We start from the raw sequence: 18,453 nt of genomic DNA on the forward strand, positions 1-18,453 counted from the left end.
GTACAAGTTCTGGCCAGTTCCTGTACAGGAAAATGCATACGAATTTGGAACAAGTTTATGTGTGAGATCTTGTACAAGATGTGGTGCAAGATCTTGTACAAGAAAGATACTTGTACTAGAAAATATACATGATCTTGTACAATTTCATGTATAAGTACTTGTACATGAACACGTTCATGTTCTTGCACATGTATAGTTGTAAAATTTTTTTTTTTAATAAAATTTGAGATTTTGATAATTTTTAACCACTAAGATTCGTAACTCATACATGCTAAAAACTATTGCGCAGCTGTAAAGGTTAAAGTAAACTATTGCGCAGCCTTTGAAGTTTTTAATTTTTAGTAAAGAAAAACATGAATTAACATGTGCAAGAACATGGACGTGTTCATGTACAAGTACTTATACATGAAATTGTACAAGATCATGTACATTTTCTTGTACAAGTATCTTTCTTGTACAAGATGTTGCACCAGATCTTGTACAAGATCTCACACATGAACTTGTTCCAAATTCGTATGCATTTTCCTGTACAGGAACTGGCCAGAACTTGTACAAGTTCAGTTGCTGATCCTGTACAGGAAATTGTACAAGATCTTGTACAGGGATTTTCAGTAGGGGATATCCACATAAAGCTACTAATATATTCTTCGGAAATGTTTGTATCCTTCTCTTTGGTACGTTACAAGCCAAATAATAAGCTTGTTTAGACAACCATTTATTTCGACCCAAGTGTATCTAAAAGAATGTAATTATTTATTTTACAATTGTACAATACACATTTTTCAGTAATATAACAAAATATCATTTTGTTCTAACCTCGGTGTTATCAGAATTCCATGAACCAATAGGAGGAATACACGCATTCGATGAATTTCCAAGATTTGAATCAATAGGAAGAAAAAACGCATTCGATGAATTTTCAGGATTTAAATTGGGCATTGCTGTAAAAAAGAAAGTTTTAACATAGATATTGAATAATAATTACTATATTTCTTTAAGTGTAGTTGTTGATTCTTACAAACAGTCTGCTGCAACTTATCTATGCCACTTATCTGCAAATCCTTATTAACCTGCCGAATTAAATTCAGTTCATTTTCCTTATTAAGTATCTCTTCATTTGATACTTGTACACTAACTTCTGCCACTCTTAAATCATTTTTCCAATTTTTCAATTTCAGATTGAGACTCGCTGTAACGATTAGTGACAAATTCTAGATCTTTTTTACATTCCTCTAATTCCTTTTCTAATTTCTGCACTTTCTGTACTACTATCACATTTTCTTGAAGTACAGGCAAAATATTTGCACGGTTCTGCGGTGTACTCTATATTTAAAAAGAATCAACATTATTTTCTTAAAAGTAGTTAATAGTGTTGATACATATTGAATAACGTGAAAAATTTTACCAAGTTTCTAGTATATTATTAGACTATACATATCGAATAATTGAGGAGTAATAAGTTTTCAAAATCTGATAAATCAAAATTTTGTCATTTCGAGAAACTCAAACAATAAAGGACATTTCTGACATATGTAACCACTGAAGTTCATTTTAATGTAAAAAATTATAAAAAATCGTTTATAATTGAATATTTTTTATATTTATTAAGTTTTGTTTGTAAATAAAGCATATTATAATTAAAATATTTAAAAGTTTGGTAAATTTTTCTAGTAACAAAAAATTTCTGCATCTTTTAGGTTAAGTCAAATTTTTTAAAATTTTAAAATTTTTGATAATAAAATTTTTTTCACAAAATCTACAGTAGAAGATTGATTTTTAAAGTTCATAATATGTTAAATATGTCTATCTTAATTTTTTTTTTAAAAAATGGATTTATCAGTTTCTGAAAAATTATTCCTCAATTGTTGTAAAAAAATTTAAAAATTTTGATTCTCTTGAAACTTTTGTCATGGTCTAGGCAAACTAATTTTAAGTCCAAAACTCTACTTTTAACAAATTCAATATTTTTTCCAGCAGAAAATATTATTTATTATCTACAAATTTTTTTTTATAACTGTTGACTAAAGTTTATAATTTTTTAAACAAACATTTTCAAAAAATTGTAATAGAAAAAAGTATTTTTTTTCAAACGGTGTTTATAAACGTTGTTGAGTTTAACGTATATATATCATCTTACCAGAATAATATTTACAATAATAATAAATTACTATTTAAATAATATTTATATTATAAAGTTTTTAATATCAATTTATATATTTTTTTTTATTTTACCACATCAATTGTAGACAATAAATACAGGAACACATTTATTCTTGATTTTAAAATTATTCATGCACATTTAAACAATAAATTTCAATTAAGTTATTTTCAAAATAATTTAAAATATTTATATTAGGCAAAAATAAAATTTTTGAGGCTTTATAACTCTACATTTAAAACAAATTCAAATGAAGGAAAATCATTGAATAATTTTCCTCTTAACAATTCATATTAAAAATAATAATTTGAAAACATACCTTAGAAGAATCGAACTGTTTATTTTGTATTTGTATATTAGTCACTAGTCTTTTGTCCAAAGCTTGTGAATGTTCTTCATCATCACTGTTATTATTCACCTGTAAATTATTTCAGTAATTTAAATATTTAAAGTGATTAAACGATGTTATTGATTATACAAAGTTATTATACCTTGTTATTGATGCAGTTAATGCTAATTATAATTTATTATAGTAATATAATTAGCAGTATAAATAATTCTTATCGCATCATTATTCATATTAAATAATTTTTTCGATTTAATAATTTAATTATCTCAAAATATCAAATATTCAACTAAGTCTAATAGAAAATATTGTAAAATAATTTGAAACTAAAATATAAAAACGTACTTTGAAAGAACTGGATTCTTTGTTATGTCCTTGTTTTATAAGCATGAGTCTTTTTATCAAAGCGGGTAAATGTGGTTCTCCATCACCATCACTCTATAAATTAAAACATTTCAAATATTTGAAGTGATTTCACAATGATTATTTATAGTTACTAATTCAGTTATAATAATAAATAACAGTTTAATATCAATACTATACATAATTATTATCACATTTGTAACCATATTAAATTTAAAGAAAACATAATCAAAACTCACCTTCCGCTTTTGTGTATGATAATTTTGTGGTGAAGTTTCCTCATCGTCAGTAGATTCGCTAGCTGAAATTAGCATTTTAGAACTAGGACGTTTTGCACGTTGCGTATCAATTGCTTTATTAAGTTCTTCTTCATTTTCTGAAAAATGAATAAAATAAACGATAATAATGTCAAGAAAACGTAACATCACACCATGCGCCAATATCGAACACATGGTTTTGTCCAACACAAAATGATACGTATAAACGGGATGTAAAAAAGAGAATACGGAATATTTTCAATAAAAGCATTATTATATATCTATTATCAAATAATTTTAAACTCACCAGCTAAATGTAAAACCACGCAATCTTCTTCCTTATTTTTCCCATTTACGGAACGTATTACTTTATACTTTTGATAAGGAGAATGAGTGCTAGAATCAAATCGTTTAATTCTAGACGTGTGGATTTTAATTTTTTGGTTGCAAGAAAGTAACAAAACATTTGCAAACATTTTTTAACGCGTTTATAACTTTACACAACTCAAAAAGAAAACAATAATTTCACTGAACAAACACGTAATCACACAACGAAAAATTTACTTTTCATGCTGCATGCCGCGCCGGTTGCTATCAAGTAACAAGGTAAGGCTAGGTATGAAGCAACCTATCCTGTCTCTGCAGTGCGCGCGTGCCTCGTGCACTTCAACGGTCGGAGTGTAGTAGACATAATATAATAGTAGAAACATGTTCATCTTAAGTTAATTAATCTTTATTAATTAACTGAACGACTTTTGAGGCAATAATAAATAATTTAAATAAAAAATTTATTTCACCTGCAGATGAGGATACATTACAGTAAGTCATAAATATATATTTTTACGATTATTGAAAAAAATTCTCATAATAAAGAGCAAAAATTAAATTTTTAATGGATTATTGAAAATACAATATGTATAAATCTAAATCCAATTTATCTAGCGAATAGAATCCTTTCAATGTCAAGGTAATAAATCAATTTTTACATTAATAATATCGAATTTGTTAAAGTGTGTATATATTTTAGATATGTTTTTTATTATTTAAAATGTTTCTTGTTAATATTGATATTTTCCTTTCGAAAAAATTTTAATGAAAAAGCATAAAAAATAAAATCATATATAAAGTTTACTTTAATTATTATTGTATTTTATTACTAATTAATTTTTTTGTTATACTTAATCAAAAAAATTTTTTTAGCATTTTTAAAATTAAAATTCTATTTATTTTACTAAAATTGTTATCTTTAGAAAATTTTTTTTTTGAATCATAATAATATAAGTATAATTAATTTATATATTAAAAGTTATAAAAATTAATGTTAAAAAACGAAATTTATATAATTTATTTTTGTTGTCAAAAAATTAAGAGATTATTAATTTTTTAATTCTAATGACCGGTTTATAAAGATTAATAATACTATATATTGGTCAATGAAGCAGAAGTTTTTTAATACAAACTTTCTTACGATTTACAGCATAAAGCTGATCTAAATAGTAAAATTTGGTTTTCAAAGTCGTATTTTTATCATTTCATTTAAAAAGATCATAATACATAGTAAAGAGTGTATAATATAATTAAAAATTTTTTAATTAATTTTATATAGACTTAAAGTAATTTTTTGTTCTGTACAGCTAAAAAATGGATCCTCCTAAAAAACCAAAGTATTATAAAATGCATTTGGATCCAAGCTATTGTGCGGAAATGGTTTGTGAAAAGACTCACAAAGCATGGGAAAAATCTTATCAAGAGAACTTGAAAAAATCTAATAATGAAGGTAAACATTTTATGTATTTAGATGAACGCCTTTAAAAAAATAATAAATTTATTCCATTTCAATTTTCAAATTTATCTGCAAATTATTGTGCTAATATTTAAGTGACAAAGTGTAAATTATTTATATTTTTAGAAAAAGCAATGCAAACTAGTGCAACAGATGACCTACAGGCACAGTGCAGTTCATTCATGGAGAGTCCTGAAGAATGGAATGAACAAGAAATTGAAGAATCTCAGGAAACAGAAAAAAATTTTGAAAATTACGAATATGATTACGAATGTGATGATTATGATAAAAATGACGAGAATTTAATCGAGGAGACGATAGGATCAACAGAAGATTTTCCTAGTATTTTTAACTCGAGAATCATAGAAGGCGCATCGTTTGAAACTGATTCATCGTCGACTTTTCCAGATGGGGATAAAGTAATGTTTGTCGAATCAAAAATTACGGTAAATAATGTAGTCGAGATGGTAGTAGCTTATGGTGTAAAATATGGCCTTACTCAGAAAGCTAGAGAATCTTTAATTGAAATGTTAAAAATTTTTGCGGGACCAAACTTTAAAGATTTCAAGATATCTAATTATAAATTAGCACAAGTGTTTAATGCACCATCTGATAAAATTTCCTATCACTTTTACTGTCATCATTGTCCCAAAAAAGATAAACTATTGCACTCTTCTTACAAACAAGACATTAAAGGTCAGAAAAAAAAATGTGAAACATGTAATAAAGAGAATATTATTAGCTTAGGTTATCCTAATTTTTTTGTCCACGTAAACTTAAAATATCAATTGGAAATGTTACTTCAAAACAAAGAAGTTGCTGATGCTGTTCATCTTAGCATTAAAAATAATACAAAAAACACTTTACAAAATGATATCCACGATATTCAAGATTCTGAATTGTATAAAGAAACAACTCAATCAAAACCAAATACTTTGACTTATACTATTAGCACAGATGGGGCACCTCTTTTCCATATATCCAAAAGAGGTTTTTGGCCTTTACAGATACTGTTAAATTTTCTTCCTATAAACATTCGCTTCAAATATATCTTGCTCTGCGGTATTATGGTTCTTCTTTCAGAACCGAAGCCCGATCTTATGAACCTCTTTATAAGTACGTTCAATGATCAAGCTTTTCTCCTTTTTTCGGAAGGCATGCGAGTAAAACTTCCGGGTGACGTGGATCTAATAACATTAATATTCTCTCCGTTAAGTGTTGTAGCTGATTCAATTGCTCGTCCTATATTACAATTTAGATTTCAGTTTAACGCTTACTGCAGTTGTAGTTATTGTTATCATCCTGGTAGATATATTAAAAAAGCTAGTGGGATTAGATTTCCTTTTTTGGAAGAGGAACCAAAACTACGATCTAATAAGTCTCATTCGAATGATGTACAATACGTTAAAGATTACGGCACACATTATCGAGGAGTAAAGGGAGAATCTGCCTTTTGTCATACACCGAATCTTGATATGGTTCGGGGCTTTCCGCTTGATTATTTACATAATTCACTTTTGGGAGTAACGGAGCAATTGTGGAATATTTGGAACAAAAATGTTTTTTCTCCAGAGGATAGAAAAAATATTGATGAAGAAATCCTTCGTATAAAACCTCCAAGAGACTTGCATAGACTTCCTGAAAAAATATCAAAGAAATCTTTATGGAAGGCTACCCACTGGAAATCGTGGCTACTTTTTTTTAGCTTACCAATATTGTCGAAATATTTACCAAATGAATTGTTAGAACATTATGCACTGTTTATTAATTCGATTCACACTTTATTAAAAACTAAAATTACCAAGAAAGAACTTGACCAATGCGAAGAAAATTTATTAGTTTTCGTTGCGAATTATCACTATCTGTATCATGAAGAAAAAATGACTTTTAATGTGCATATTGTCCTGCACATTGTTCAATCTGTGAAAAAGTCTGGTCCTCTTTGGGCTACATCTGCGTTCCCTTTTGAGAATAACATTTACAACTTGAAACAAATGATAAACGGTCCAAAAAGTGTAGAGCAGCAAATAGCTAATAAATCTCTCGTCCAATTGCGTTATCAATTAACACCACGTAATCCTTATTTGCTAGATAAAGTCAGTGAATACTGTCAAAACCTTTTTACTACAAAAACATGTACATTATCTTCCACAAAAATAGGCGACATAACTCTTTTTGGACCTAGTCTAAGAAATAAATTTCAAGTAGAACAAGAATACGAAAGATGTGTTATCGAGAACTGCGTTTATAGTAGTTTAGAATATCTTCGTTCCAAAAAATTTGATGACACAGTTTTCGTTGCTAAAAATAATAAAATTTTTCAAATCACAAAAATTGTGGTTACTTCTGAAAAAAATATCAACTTTGAAGTAAGGGAATTAATTCTAGAACCATTTTTAATTGGTAATACATTAGTTTCACATATTTTTCACGTTAAACATAATGTACAGCATGCACCAATTTCTGTATCGGAAGTTAAAGGAAAAGTTGTTGTTCTGGAATTAGAAAAAAGTAATTATGTGTGCCTCATTCCAAACACAATTGAGGCACAATAGTTTAATTTAAAATAATTTTAAATTAATGACTTTGTGAGTTTTAAATTGATTGTATACGTAATGATTTTGAATAACTTATTTTGCGAATTTGAAACTTATTGTATTTTTATATGCGATTTCATAAATTTATATTTGTATTTTTTACAATAAAAATGATAAACTTATATAGAACTAATTTATTTTTAAATTAAAAATTTTTTTCAAACAAAATAAAATGATATAATGCTAAAATGTCTTTATAATATAAATAAAAATAAACAACATAAAACATATATTTTTAAAGCAAAATTATTTTACGTAATTATACAAAATAAAATTTAAAACATTTAAAAAGAACTTTTTCAAACCTGAGTAATTTATTTGTTAAATATATTTTATGAAATCTATGTATTATTTTTGTGATTAAATGTTTAAAAAACAATTATTCCAATATTTTATAGGAATTAAACTTTTCAATTGAAAATTTATTTTAATAATTTAATTATAAATTATTATTCATTAATTACATAAATAATAAAAATATTATTTAGCATTCGCTTTTTAACACTTTTTTTTATATTGAATGGCATTAAAAAGTACTCAAATTAATTTCTCAAAAAAAAGCATTCAATGGCATTCGTCTATTCCACATCATCTTACATACAAGGCATTAAAAGGTATTAAAATTAATAGTTTTGTAAAAAGGATTAAAAAGAATTCATCTGTTAGGGTATTCATACTTAAAAAGGTAATTGAAAGGGATTAAAAGCAAATAGTATTGGATGGCATTGGCTTCATTCAACTTTTTATTTTTAGTTAGGCATTGAACGGCATTCAAACTTTACATAAAATTTTGATGGATTCAAACGGATTGAAACTAATCAAGTTATAATCTACAGAGGGCATTAAAGGGGATTCAGGAAAGAAACGGAATTCATTGGCATTTAAAGGCATTCGATTGTCTGTTTTTTCCAATGCCAATTAATGTCTCTTAATCCACTCCTTCTTGCTGGGCTTTTTAGCAGGTAGGTGGCAGCACTCTTTTTTTCTCTTCTTTAAATTTTTTCTGTATTTTTTTTATTAAAAGAAAAACTTTTACTTGTTAAACGGAAATATTGGTAAAAAAATGTATTATTTTATCAAAAAAATTATTATTTTAATAAAAAATATTGGTGAAAAAAATGAATTTTTATATAAAAAAAGTTTATTTATTTAAATTTATTTATTTGAAACATAACGGGACATGCCCTTTCGTACAAAAGTACTCCTAAATCTAAAAATTACAATACTATTTTTACTAAATCTAGGTAGCCACTTAAGAAAAGATATTTTAGTTTTCGTTTAGCAAGATATTACGTAATGATGTTGTGAATCGTGTGACATTATTATCAAAGAAATTAATGTCGTCAGAAATCATATTTGCCTCTCTGCTAAGTCTAGCAATCAATGAGTTATTACCATAATTAGTTCTGTGAAATGCCACCGAAAACAATGTATATCGCCTAGAAAACATTCTGGGCACTGATAAATTTATCATAGAGAGAAGTGAAGGACAAAAGATAGCTCCATTCATAAGTCTATACAAAAAAGCCATATCTGCAAAGTAGAACCGTAAATTTAACAATGGTATATTTAATACCGATCTAAGTTCCCTGTAATCATGTGTTTGCACATCAAAGCGGATATTGAGTAATCTCGCAGCAAATCTAAGAAATTTGTTCTGAACACGTTCAATTCTGATTATATGGAAGACGTAGAAAGGTGCCCAAATGATACATGCATATTCTATAATTGTTCTGACAAGCGTCAGGTACAAAGTCCTGATGGTTAACATGTTATGAAAAACAGAGGCACATCTCATTATAAAACCCAAGACTTTAGAGACTTTTGAAACAGTCTCAGTAATATGATCATTAAATACTAAATTACTATTAAATACAACCCCCAAATCACGCACCCTCTCTACTCTCTCCAAAATATGACCATCAATAGTGTAGTTGTTTAAATATAAATTTACACTACCTTTCGAAAAGGTTACAACAAAACTCTTTTTAATGTTAATACTTAAATGATTTTTAACACACCAATTTTGGAGTCTTTTTAAATCTCTTTGTAACTTCAAAATATCTTTTTGAAAGGTAGACGGATGAATCACTTTATAACACTTGAGGTCGTCAGCATAAAGTAAAAACGAGGAGTGCCTGAATATTTGCTTAATATCATTCATATATAAAATGAACATTAAGGGACCTAGGCGTGATCCCTGTGATACCCCAGAGGTTGCTAGAAAAGGATCGCTAAATTCACCACCAACCCTTACCACCTGATACCTGTCAGAAAGATAATTTTTGAAAAAAAGAAAAGTTGAAAAGAATTGATTTAAAACGGAAATAATGGTGAAAAAAATTAATATATTATCAAAAATTTTGGTAAAAAACAATTTTTTTATCAAAAATATTGTTGAAAAAATTAATTTTAATCGGAAATATTGGTGAAAAAAAATTATTATTTAATCAAAAATATTGATGAAGATTTATTTTTTTTACCAAAAATATTGGTAACAAAATTTTATTTTTTTATGAAAAATATTGTTAAAAAAATATTGGTGAAAAGAATGAAATTTTTTTATCAAAAAAAGTTTTAAAAAATTAATTTTAAACGGAATTATTGGTGAAAAAAATGTATTATTTTATCAAAAATATTGCTGAAAACGATTAATTTTTTAATCATAACTATTGCGACAGAAATTAATTTTTTTATCAAAAATATCCTTAAAAAAATGAATAATTTTTTCAAAAATATGGCTAAGATTAATTTTTATTTCAATAACTTTTTACTAATCATAGGAATTCTTTTAAATGCAACAAAAATACTTCTGAACGCTTTTACAGTTTGCATATTCCAATTATAAATGATGGCACATGGGTGTTAAAACTTTTTACCGGCATGAACGGACAAGTGGATCCTGCATTCCTAATCAGCACAAAAACTTGCAGCAAGCTTGCTGTAAGAGGACATTTTGTTGCTTGCACCAAAGTACTACATGTTTGCACTGCACTCTTGCACATCAAAAAAATTGAAATTCGTTGCCGAATGTGCGCCAAATCAATGTTGACGAATGAATCCGACATACTTTTTCTACTCTTTCCAATTTTTTCATTTAAATTTAAATTTATTTGAATTTAAGATTTTAACCATCTTTTTCATATTGTACTACATTCAAATTCATAATATAATAAAAAGAAAACCAAAAACACACAAGATCTTTTTTAGTATACAAAAGAATCTAAATTCTACAGGGTTCAAGGGACCCGGCTTGCCCGCTTACGTAACTTTTTAAACTTGCCCGTCTAAGAGTTAAAATTTGTTTTTTTATTGGATTATATATTGCTTTTTTGTAACAAGGAGAGGGAAGTGCCTCAAAATAATTACACATATTCATACTGTTACTAAATAACAAAAGAACTAATAGTAATGAATAAATTTTAATATAATAAATTTTCAAATAGCACAGTTATACATAATTATTTCAGAAAAAGTTTATTTAAATAATCCTTTAAACCAAATTGGTGTGGGCATTTTCTGTTGAGGTAATTCGTCCACTTTACTTGTTCCTGGTATTGGTTTTGTTACATACTTATCACTGGTGGTACTACCACTTACAACACTCGATACATTTGCTTCTTCCAAATTGGCCTTATTTTCTGATATTCCTTGAGTTTCTCTTTTTCTAAAAACAAAAGAAATGCAAACGGTTTATAAGTTTACAATAAGTTTACAATAGTTTACAGTAGATAATAATATTTTAATGTTTTTATGAACAAGTTTGTTTATGTGTCATTTTTAATGAACGTGTAAATTTGAAACGTCGTCATTTTAACAAAATCGAATTTTTTTATTTTTCTCTTTTGATACATGTTATTTATAGTCTAAGATCCCACTGCAAGATTTCTACACTCATCTCTTTTATGGATGAAATTGATTTGAAATGAAAGATTTTTTTATCCTGTTTCCGAAACGCATAGGGTGCCTAACCTTTTATGGTCCATTTTTTTGATACAATAAAAATTTCTGTGAAAATTTGTTGAAATGTTTCACTCATAAGTTTTATGGATGAAACTTGTATTAATGGAAAGAACATGAAAAAAATAATAAATAAATGATAGGTTGCCTCATTTCCAATGGTCTCGTTTCCTGGCAGCCACTTGAAAATTTCCCACTTTCTGTTGAAATATTTCATTTATAACTTTTATGAAAAAATCCACCACCAATGTAAAGATTGATCATTTTTCTACACGATAAGAGTAGGTTGCCTAAAAGAATATGGTCCAGAAAATTAGTTGCCACATATTAAAATTGAAAAATGTATTCGAAAGTTGAGAAGAAATTGCGCAAAATATATACGTAAAACAGGTGACAAAAGACGAACGTATCATAAATTGTTGATACGTAGAGGTTATTTGATATTAAAAATTTGTCAAAAGATAATGAATAATGCAAAATGAACGTATATAACACTCAAATAAAAAACAAATTGTTTTTCAATAATAAAAAAAGCAAAACTGTTTATAATTAAAAAATCATATTAAATTGCGATAATAAAATCCATATATTGTCGTTTGTAATTATTTTAAAAAGTCTTGCATATTACTAAATGCAAAGACATATTAAATTTATAATTATTAAATTTTATTTAAAAGTGGTAATTGCTGATTAAGTAAATGCATAATTGTTAAAAATGATATACGAATTATCTGAGTTCATACATAACTTGTAAATTCTGGAAATTCTGGAACTGGAAAGGTGTGGAATCTTTAAGTTTCTGGAAGATCATTGAAAAGTCATGTAATTTTTTAATAAATTTAAATTTTTTCAAGTTTAAAAATGTTAAGGTAACTTATAGGACAGGAAAATTAGATTTAAAATTTCACTTAAAATTATCTAGAACTGGACTTCAATATCCTGCAAAAGTTAGGAGTTTAAAATTTTAATTTTTGTACAATCTCTCAATACCATATTAATTTTACTGAAAATTTTCTTTGCTGGAAATATATTTTAAACATATAAAATACAAACACTATAATATTATTTATTAATCATTTAATTCTAAACTATATACAGAAATATAATACTATATCATTTTGTATTATAAAGGAACTGATAAAGCTATTACTTAAAATACCAAAAAAGTCAAATGCTCATTCAGACTCAGAATCGGAACTCGCAATGTCTGATTGTAAATCATCAGCTTGTTCATTAGAACTTTCAGCCATATCGCTTGTATTATTGAAACTTAAAATATCGTTTACATTTAAAGGCGTTGGATCTCCATTGAAGAATTTTATCAGTAAATAACATTTTTTGAAATTTTCGTCACTAAAATCTAGTATTTTTTCCCCATTCCGGCAAAGAAAACACGTTTTCATGTTGAATTAAAATATTTTCGGTAATCATTTCATGAATTGTCAACGAATTATTTTATTATTTATATACGTCAAAGAAACAAAACAACAGCGTTCGTGTCATCTAGTTGCGCGGTTTTTCTCACCTTTCAAATAAATTTTTTAATTTTTAATATGTGGCAACTAATTTTCTGGACCATATTCTTTTAGGCAACCTACTCTTATCGTGTAGAAAAATGATCAATCTTTACATTGGTGGTGGATTTTTTCATAAAAGTTATAAATGAAATATTTCAACAGAAAGTGGGAAATTTTTAAGTGGCTGCCAGGAAACGAGACCATTGGAAATGAGGCAACGTATCATTTATTTCTTATTTTTTTCATGTTCTTTCCATTAATACAAGTTTCATCCATAAAACTTATGAGTGAAACATTTCAACAAATTTTCACAGAAATTTTTATTGTATCAAAAAAATGGACCATAAAAGGTTAGGCACCCTATGCGTTTCGGAAACAGGATAAAAAAATCTTTCATTTCAAATCAATTTCATCCATAAAAGAGATGAGTGTAGAAATCTTGCAGTGGGATCTCCTACTAAAAGTTGAAACAGAAACTGGGGGTGCTGTGAGAATAGCAAATTTCACGGTAGTTAAGTAGCTGAAAAAAATTTGGTTACAATAGCGACGGAATCGAAACTTGTAAAGTAACACTTTAGACTTCCAGAAAACCAAAAGTTATGTTAACAAAATGCGTTTTAAAAAAGTTTTAACAATAAGGTGTTCATTTCATGACCATTTAGCTTCCTCATCACGATACACTTTTATTCAAGATTAAAAGAAGAATTACAACTAAAATAGCGATCAATTTCATAAATATTTGTAAAATGTAAACTTTATATACATCAATCGATTTATTTTCATGCCAGGAATACGGTTTTTACAAAATTTATTAAAAATTTTGATGAAAAAAAATTTCAAAAAATACGAAAATTTTTTTTTTTAAATTACAAAATGATATAATTTATAGATTTTAAGTAAAATATAGATTTTATATAGGTTAATCAATTTGTTTCAATGCAAAAAATCTTTTTTTTGGACAAAAAAAATTAAATTTACAGTGTAAATAATTTTTTCGTTTAAATATTTTTACATATTACTTAAAAAGAAATAACAATTAAATGTTATTACTATTAAAATTACCTTGCTTTCATAGCTTCTATAGTAGCGACCACTGGATCGGTTAACTTGCTTCTTAACTCCGATTTAAGAGAACTGTGTCCAGAATAGTAAATAATTGCAGAAGGTACAAGATTTTCATCAACTAGTCGGCAATTTGGATTTAAGTTGTTTTTAGGAGGTGTTGTATCTAATGGAAAAGTAATTTTCTATAATTAAAGGTTTAAAAGCAATAAATTTTACTTTTTAAATAAAATTTTTTTCATAAGGTCGGAATGAAAGAAAGGCCTTTTCACCCGATCGTCAGGAAACTTGAGGGAAAGGACAGGTGAAATTTTAACTCATCGAAATTAATGTTGTTAAGGGGTATCAATTTTTGTCTGTCATTATTTATCAATCTAAATGATTGATTGTTCAGAAATATGAAAAAATGTATTAAAAAATCTACAATGAAAAGTAATAAAAGTTGCGACAGAAGTTTAAATTTTTAGTTTTTGAAAATTTCGAGTTTTATTCAAAAAATTATTAATGAATTAATGGTTTTTCAATATCCCATAGTATATTACAGTTTTAAATACTTAATATTGTACTTAATACTTTTTAAACAACATAAATCTTATAAAGATCGGTAATTTAATATAAATAAAACCACGGATATTCAAGATAAGTATAGAAGCACAAGTGACATCAGACACTAATAACCGCCATATTAGTTTTTTAAAAAAGCTATACGGCATTTAACAGTACAGATAATAAGCTTTTATTTACATTTGTACATATGCCATTTTGGGCAGGGGGGTCTCCCGTTGTCAGAGAATGTCGAGAACTGCGAATCAGTGAGAATCTCGGATACGAGTACTTTTCGGTATCCAAAATGATCATAAGCTTGTAAACGCACTGAAACGGACGACTTTTGTATGGCTATTAATCAAGAAAAGACAATTAAATGGATGCAGAAACAATGGAAAATTAAATTAGAAACAAAAGTGAATAATTATTTATTAAAGAAACGTACATTTAAACAAAAAACAATTATACTCATCAATTCAAACCTCTGCATTTAAAACATTGTAAACAGTGTACTGATTGTAATTTTACCATGCAATTCAAAAAATATGGTTTTCTACCTACCTTACCGACACTGGATATTAATTTAACACGGGTTTTTCGATTTTTCAATTTCAAAAGCAATCCAAAATTATTATAATATTATTAAACATAATATAGTGCTCATTTTTAATTTCCCCTTTAATTTTCTCTTTCCTTTCAGCTGGGTGGATATTGGGTCAACATTAGGAATAACGTAAAAAAAATTGATAAATAAGCTAAAATTGTTCAAAAAACATTTTGTAATTGAGAGATGGACTTCTTAAGAGTTCACTTCTGCATTGTTTATGTTAAATTAATTGAGAACTAGTGATGTATTCCTCGCTCGCTAACGCTCGCTCGTTTATAGTTGTACTTATTGTTGTTTACTTATTGTAGTTTATGTATATTATATATATAATTTATGTTTTAAATTAATATCTTATTAATATTGTATAAAATTTATCTTAATTTTGATCAGTATCATTGAAGGATGAAATGACAATTGTTAAATATTAGATGTTTTTTTTATTATAGTTATGACAACAATATTAATTATATTATATTATATAATAATATATCATATTATATTATAATATATTTTTTTTATCTTAAATTATATTATATTATATTGCTGTAAATTGCCCCACAAACACATGGAGATTTTGCAAATTTTTGAGAAAAATGTTTGTAATAAATCGAAAAACCTTTTAAATTATCGGTTTTTATTTTTATTATCCAGAGTAAACCTTTATAAAGAGATTCTTGTTTGATTTTATATATATTATTTGTTGTCCGGAATTAAGTGCACCAAAAAAGGTTCCTTTTGAAAGACGTCACCTACACATACAAAATTAAACTCAATACTCTCCAACAGTTTTATAAAAAATTTTCTACATAATTTGCAACAATAATTAAAAGAATTTTTTATTTTTTTGGCACAATTACAATATGACAGATGATTGTAGTCAATGTAAAAGCGATAATTGTGCTATGTGATACAGGATGCAGGTGTCCATCTATGTTTTGAGAATAATTTCAATTCTATGAAAAAAAATAGAAAAGCAGATAATAGATTTGTTGTGCCGTATAATCCTTATTTGCTATTACTTATAGAGGGTCACATTAACATTGAACCAGTATCTTCATCCATGCATTCAGTCAAATATTTTTTTAAAGGACATGACTGCGCTTTAATTGAAATGAAAACTGTGGATAATGATATTAAAAGTGAAAATATTGAATCAACTAAAGATTCAAATGATGTAAAAATTAATAAAGAATATAATGAAATAAAACAATATGAGAATACAAGATATGTATGTCCTCCTGAAGCAATGTTTAGATTGCTTGAATTTAAAATACATGAAATGTCACATACAATTTAAAGATTAGCTGTTCATATTGAAAATGAACAAAACGTATATTTTAAAGAAGGTTCAGAAGAACAGTTCTTAAAGAGAAATAATAACACTACACTTACTGCATGGTTTAAATTAAATAAGGTAGATTCAGAAGCACAAAATTTACTATATGTCAATATGCCGCAACATTCTGTTTTTTGTAAAATAAAAAAAACGCTGGCTCTATACCTACGCTAACGTAAACTGATTTCCAAAACTATAGTTACGCGAAGTGTAACCTTGGCGAGAGGGGGTGGATATGGCCGAAAATATTTAGCAGAAATTGTGGGGTGGAGTCTACAGCAGCGGTGAACGCAAAATAGTAAACACGGCCTTCAGCCGCGTAAGGTACTGCTCGCTTTTCTTTTTAAAAACATCTTGGCGAGAGGGGGTGGATATGGCCGAAAGTATTTTGCGAAATTCGTTGGATCCTGAATAATGTGAATTTTATTTTTTTTACGATAACTTTTTCGAAACTTTTTTCATTTCGCGTAGGTTTAGTTTTGGGAGATCGGTTTACGTTAATTTTTCATTTCACTGTCACTTCGCGTAGGTTTAGTTTTGAAATATCAGCTTACGTTAGCGTAGAAATAGGCACTTCGTAAAAAAAATTTGGAACAAAAGAATTAAAATAAAGAAACCTATTATAAGTAGAATGTACATAGTAAGTCCACGTTATCGTGAAAAATTTCATCTTAGATTATGGCTCTTACATGTAAAAGGTGCTAAATTTGTTAACATAATATAATAGAAGATGTTTCGTTTTAAAATAAGAAATGTTAAAATTATTAAGTTAAAAACAATTGATTTTAATGACACTTAAAATTAGGCATAATATTATAGGTTCCTAACTAAAAATTTAAAAAACAACAATAAATAATTTAAAAAAACCATAAAAAATTAAAAAAAATTGTTTATATGTATCTTTTTAAAAATAGAGTAATTTTAAAGGTATATATCCAAAAATTCGTAAAAAATTGCATAAAATTGCAAAATAACCCATTATTTGTGATTAAAATGCAAAATAACCCATTTTCAGGTTAAAATTGAAAAAACATGTTACAAAATAAAAGTGTGTAAGATTTTCTAAAAACATATAGCAAAGTATTTTGATTTATTTGAAAATAAGTGAAAATAGATTTTCCAAGGACGGTGTTGAGGTCACGGGGTCGGTGTCGTTTTTGGAAATTTGTTAACTTAATATAATAGAAGATTATTTAATTATTAAGGAAAAAAATGAAATTTGTCAAATCTGTCACTTTAGATAGATATGCACGATACCTACATCGAATTACGTTTTAATTCCGAACGGCGGAACGCGCGTCAAGATTTGAAAAGAGTTACAAATTTTAAACATTCATCAAATAGAAAATATGCAATTTTTTTCTTTATTTATAAAAAAAACTTTAGAATTTTTTTTAAAATAATAAAAATTAAACTGATATATTTTTCATAAATTTTTACTTATAACTTTTTAAAAAATTCTTAAATAAAAGATCAAAAAATTTAGTTAAATTTGTATTTTGCCATCATAATTTTCAACAAAAATATAATTTTTTAGACATAAAAATAAGAAAAATTTAGATTAAAATTTATTTAACAATTACAATTTTTTAACAAAATTCTTTTTTTTTTAAAAAAGTTGCAGAATTTTTATTTCATATTCACAATTCTTTAATGAAATTGTTTTTTTAACCCTCGGAGCACATACTGGGTCACACAGACCCTGTCATTAATTTCAATGAAGTGTAATTTGAAAAGTCGGCAATACAACACGAACCTAAGGCCATATAGTGGTAACTAACTAATAAGGAATAATAAGTAACATGATAATCCAAAGAAAATAATATAATACTAGTAAATATGTTATTAAAAAAGTATTGTTTTAAAATGTTGTGTCGAAAATCACATTTTTATCGTCTTAAAAGTTACCTTCGTTAAACTA

At 26.7% G+C, this 18,453-nt stretch overlaps 3 protein-coding genes across 6 annotated transcripts in view; 1 reads left to right on the forward strand and 2 right to left on the reverse strand.

The window, feature by feature from the left end:
- Positions 1–720: 720 nt before the first annotated feature.
- LOC127279139 (uncharacterized) lies at positions 721–3,700 on the reverse strand. 2 transcript variants are annotated; one of them, XR_007842594.1, is made up of 7 exons: positions 3,432–3,700; positions 3,107–3,243; positions 2,850–2,942; positions 2,478–2,576; positions 1,019–1,323; positions 817–941; positions 721–735 (listed from the first exon to the last, which is right to left on the reverse strand). XR_007842594.1 is itself a non-coding variant. In XM_051301309.1 (5 exons), exons 1-5 carry the CDS (start codon positions 3,598–3,600, stop codon positions 1,153–1,155), a joined length of 669 nt encoding a protein of 222 aa, XP_051157266.1. In that variant the 5' UTR covers positions 3,601–3,700; the 3' UTR covers positions 818–1,152. The 2 variants fall into 2 exon arrangements, 1 of the variants encoding a protein (XP_051157266.1); XM_051301309.1 differs by lacking the exon at positions 721–735 and having other exon boundaries at positions 818–1,323.
- An 83-nt stretch (positions 3,701–3,783) lies between these two features.
- Positions 3,784–7,571, forward strand: LOC127279133 (uncharacterized). 2 transcript variants are annotated; one of them, XM_051301300.1, is made up of 3 exons: positions 3,784–3,943; positions 4,759–4,901; positions 5,034–7,571. In XM_051301300.1, exons 2-3 carry the CDS (start codon positions 4,766–4,768, stop codon positions 7,460–7,462), a joined length of 2,565 nt encoding a protein of 854 aa, XP_051157257.1. In that variant the 5' UTR covers positions 3,784–3,943; positions 4,759–4,765; the 3' UTR covers positions 7,463–7,571. The 2 variants fall into 2 exon arrangements, with proteins under 2 accessions (XP_051157257.1, XP_051157258.1); XM_051301301.1 differs by lacking the exon at positions 3,784–3,943 and having other exon boundaries at positions 4,701–4,901.
- A 3,336-nt stretch (positions 7,572–10,907) lies between these two features.
- The window catches only part of LOC127279135 (tether containing UBX domain for GLUT4), a 119,689-nt gene continuing 112,143 nt past the window's right edge, over positions 10,908–18,453 (reverse strand). For both annotated transcript variants that reach the window (XM_051301305.1, XM_051301303.1), the window contains 2 exons: positions 14,044–14,209; positions 10,908–11,171 (listed from right to left, as the gene is read on the reverse strand). In XM_051301305.1, the coding sequence (XP_051157262.1) occupies positions 10,982–11,171; positions 14,044–14,209 (356 nt within the window). In that variant the 3' untranslated portion in view covers positions 10,908–10,981. The remainder of the gene's footprint in view (positions 11,172–14,043; positions 14,210–18,453) is intronic.

The sequence above is a fragment of the Leptopilina boulardi genome, unplaced genomic scaffold, assembly GCF_019393585.1.
Source record: "Leptopilina boulardi isolate dan_hultmark-lab unplaced genomic scaffold, ZJU_Lbou_2.1 LbouV2_214, whole genome shotgun sequence".
NCBI classification, from domain to species: Eukaryota; Metazoa; Arthropoda; class Insecta; order Hymenoptera; family Figitidae; genus Leptopilina; species Leptopilina boulardi.

What these genes read in the sequence shown, in the direction of transcription:
- LOC127279133 (XM_051301300.1), top strand. Translation starts at nt 4,766, where the DNA reads ATGGATCCTCCTAAAAAACCAAAGTATTATAAAATGCATTTGGATCCA. An exon ending in GAAAAAATCTAATAATGAAG is followed by an intron (nt 4,902 to 5,033) that starts GTAAACATTTTA and finishes TTATATTTTTAG; the next exon opens with AAAAAGCAATGCAAACTAGT.
- LOC127279139 (XM_051301309.1), bottom strand. Translation starts at nt 3,600, where the DNA reads ATGTTTGCAAATGTTTTGTTACTTTCTTGCAACCAAAAAATTAAAATC. An exon ending in AAGAATCCAGTTCTTTCAAA is followed by an intron (nt 2,577 to 2,849) that starts GTACGTTTTTAT and finishes AATAATTTACAG; the next exon opens with GTGAATAATAACAGTGATGA. An exon ending in AACAGTTCGATTCTTCTAAG is followed by an intron (nt 1,324 to 2,477) that starts GTATGTTTTCAA and finishes TTTTAAATATAG; the next exon opens with AGTACACCGCAGAACCGTGC.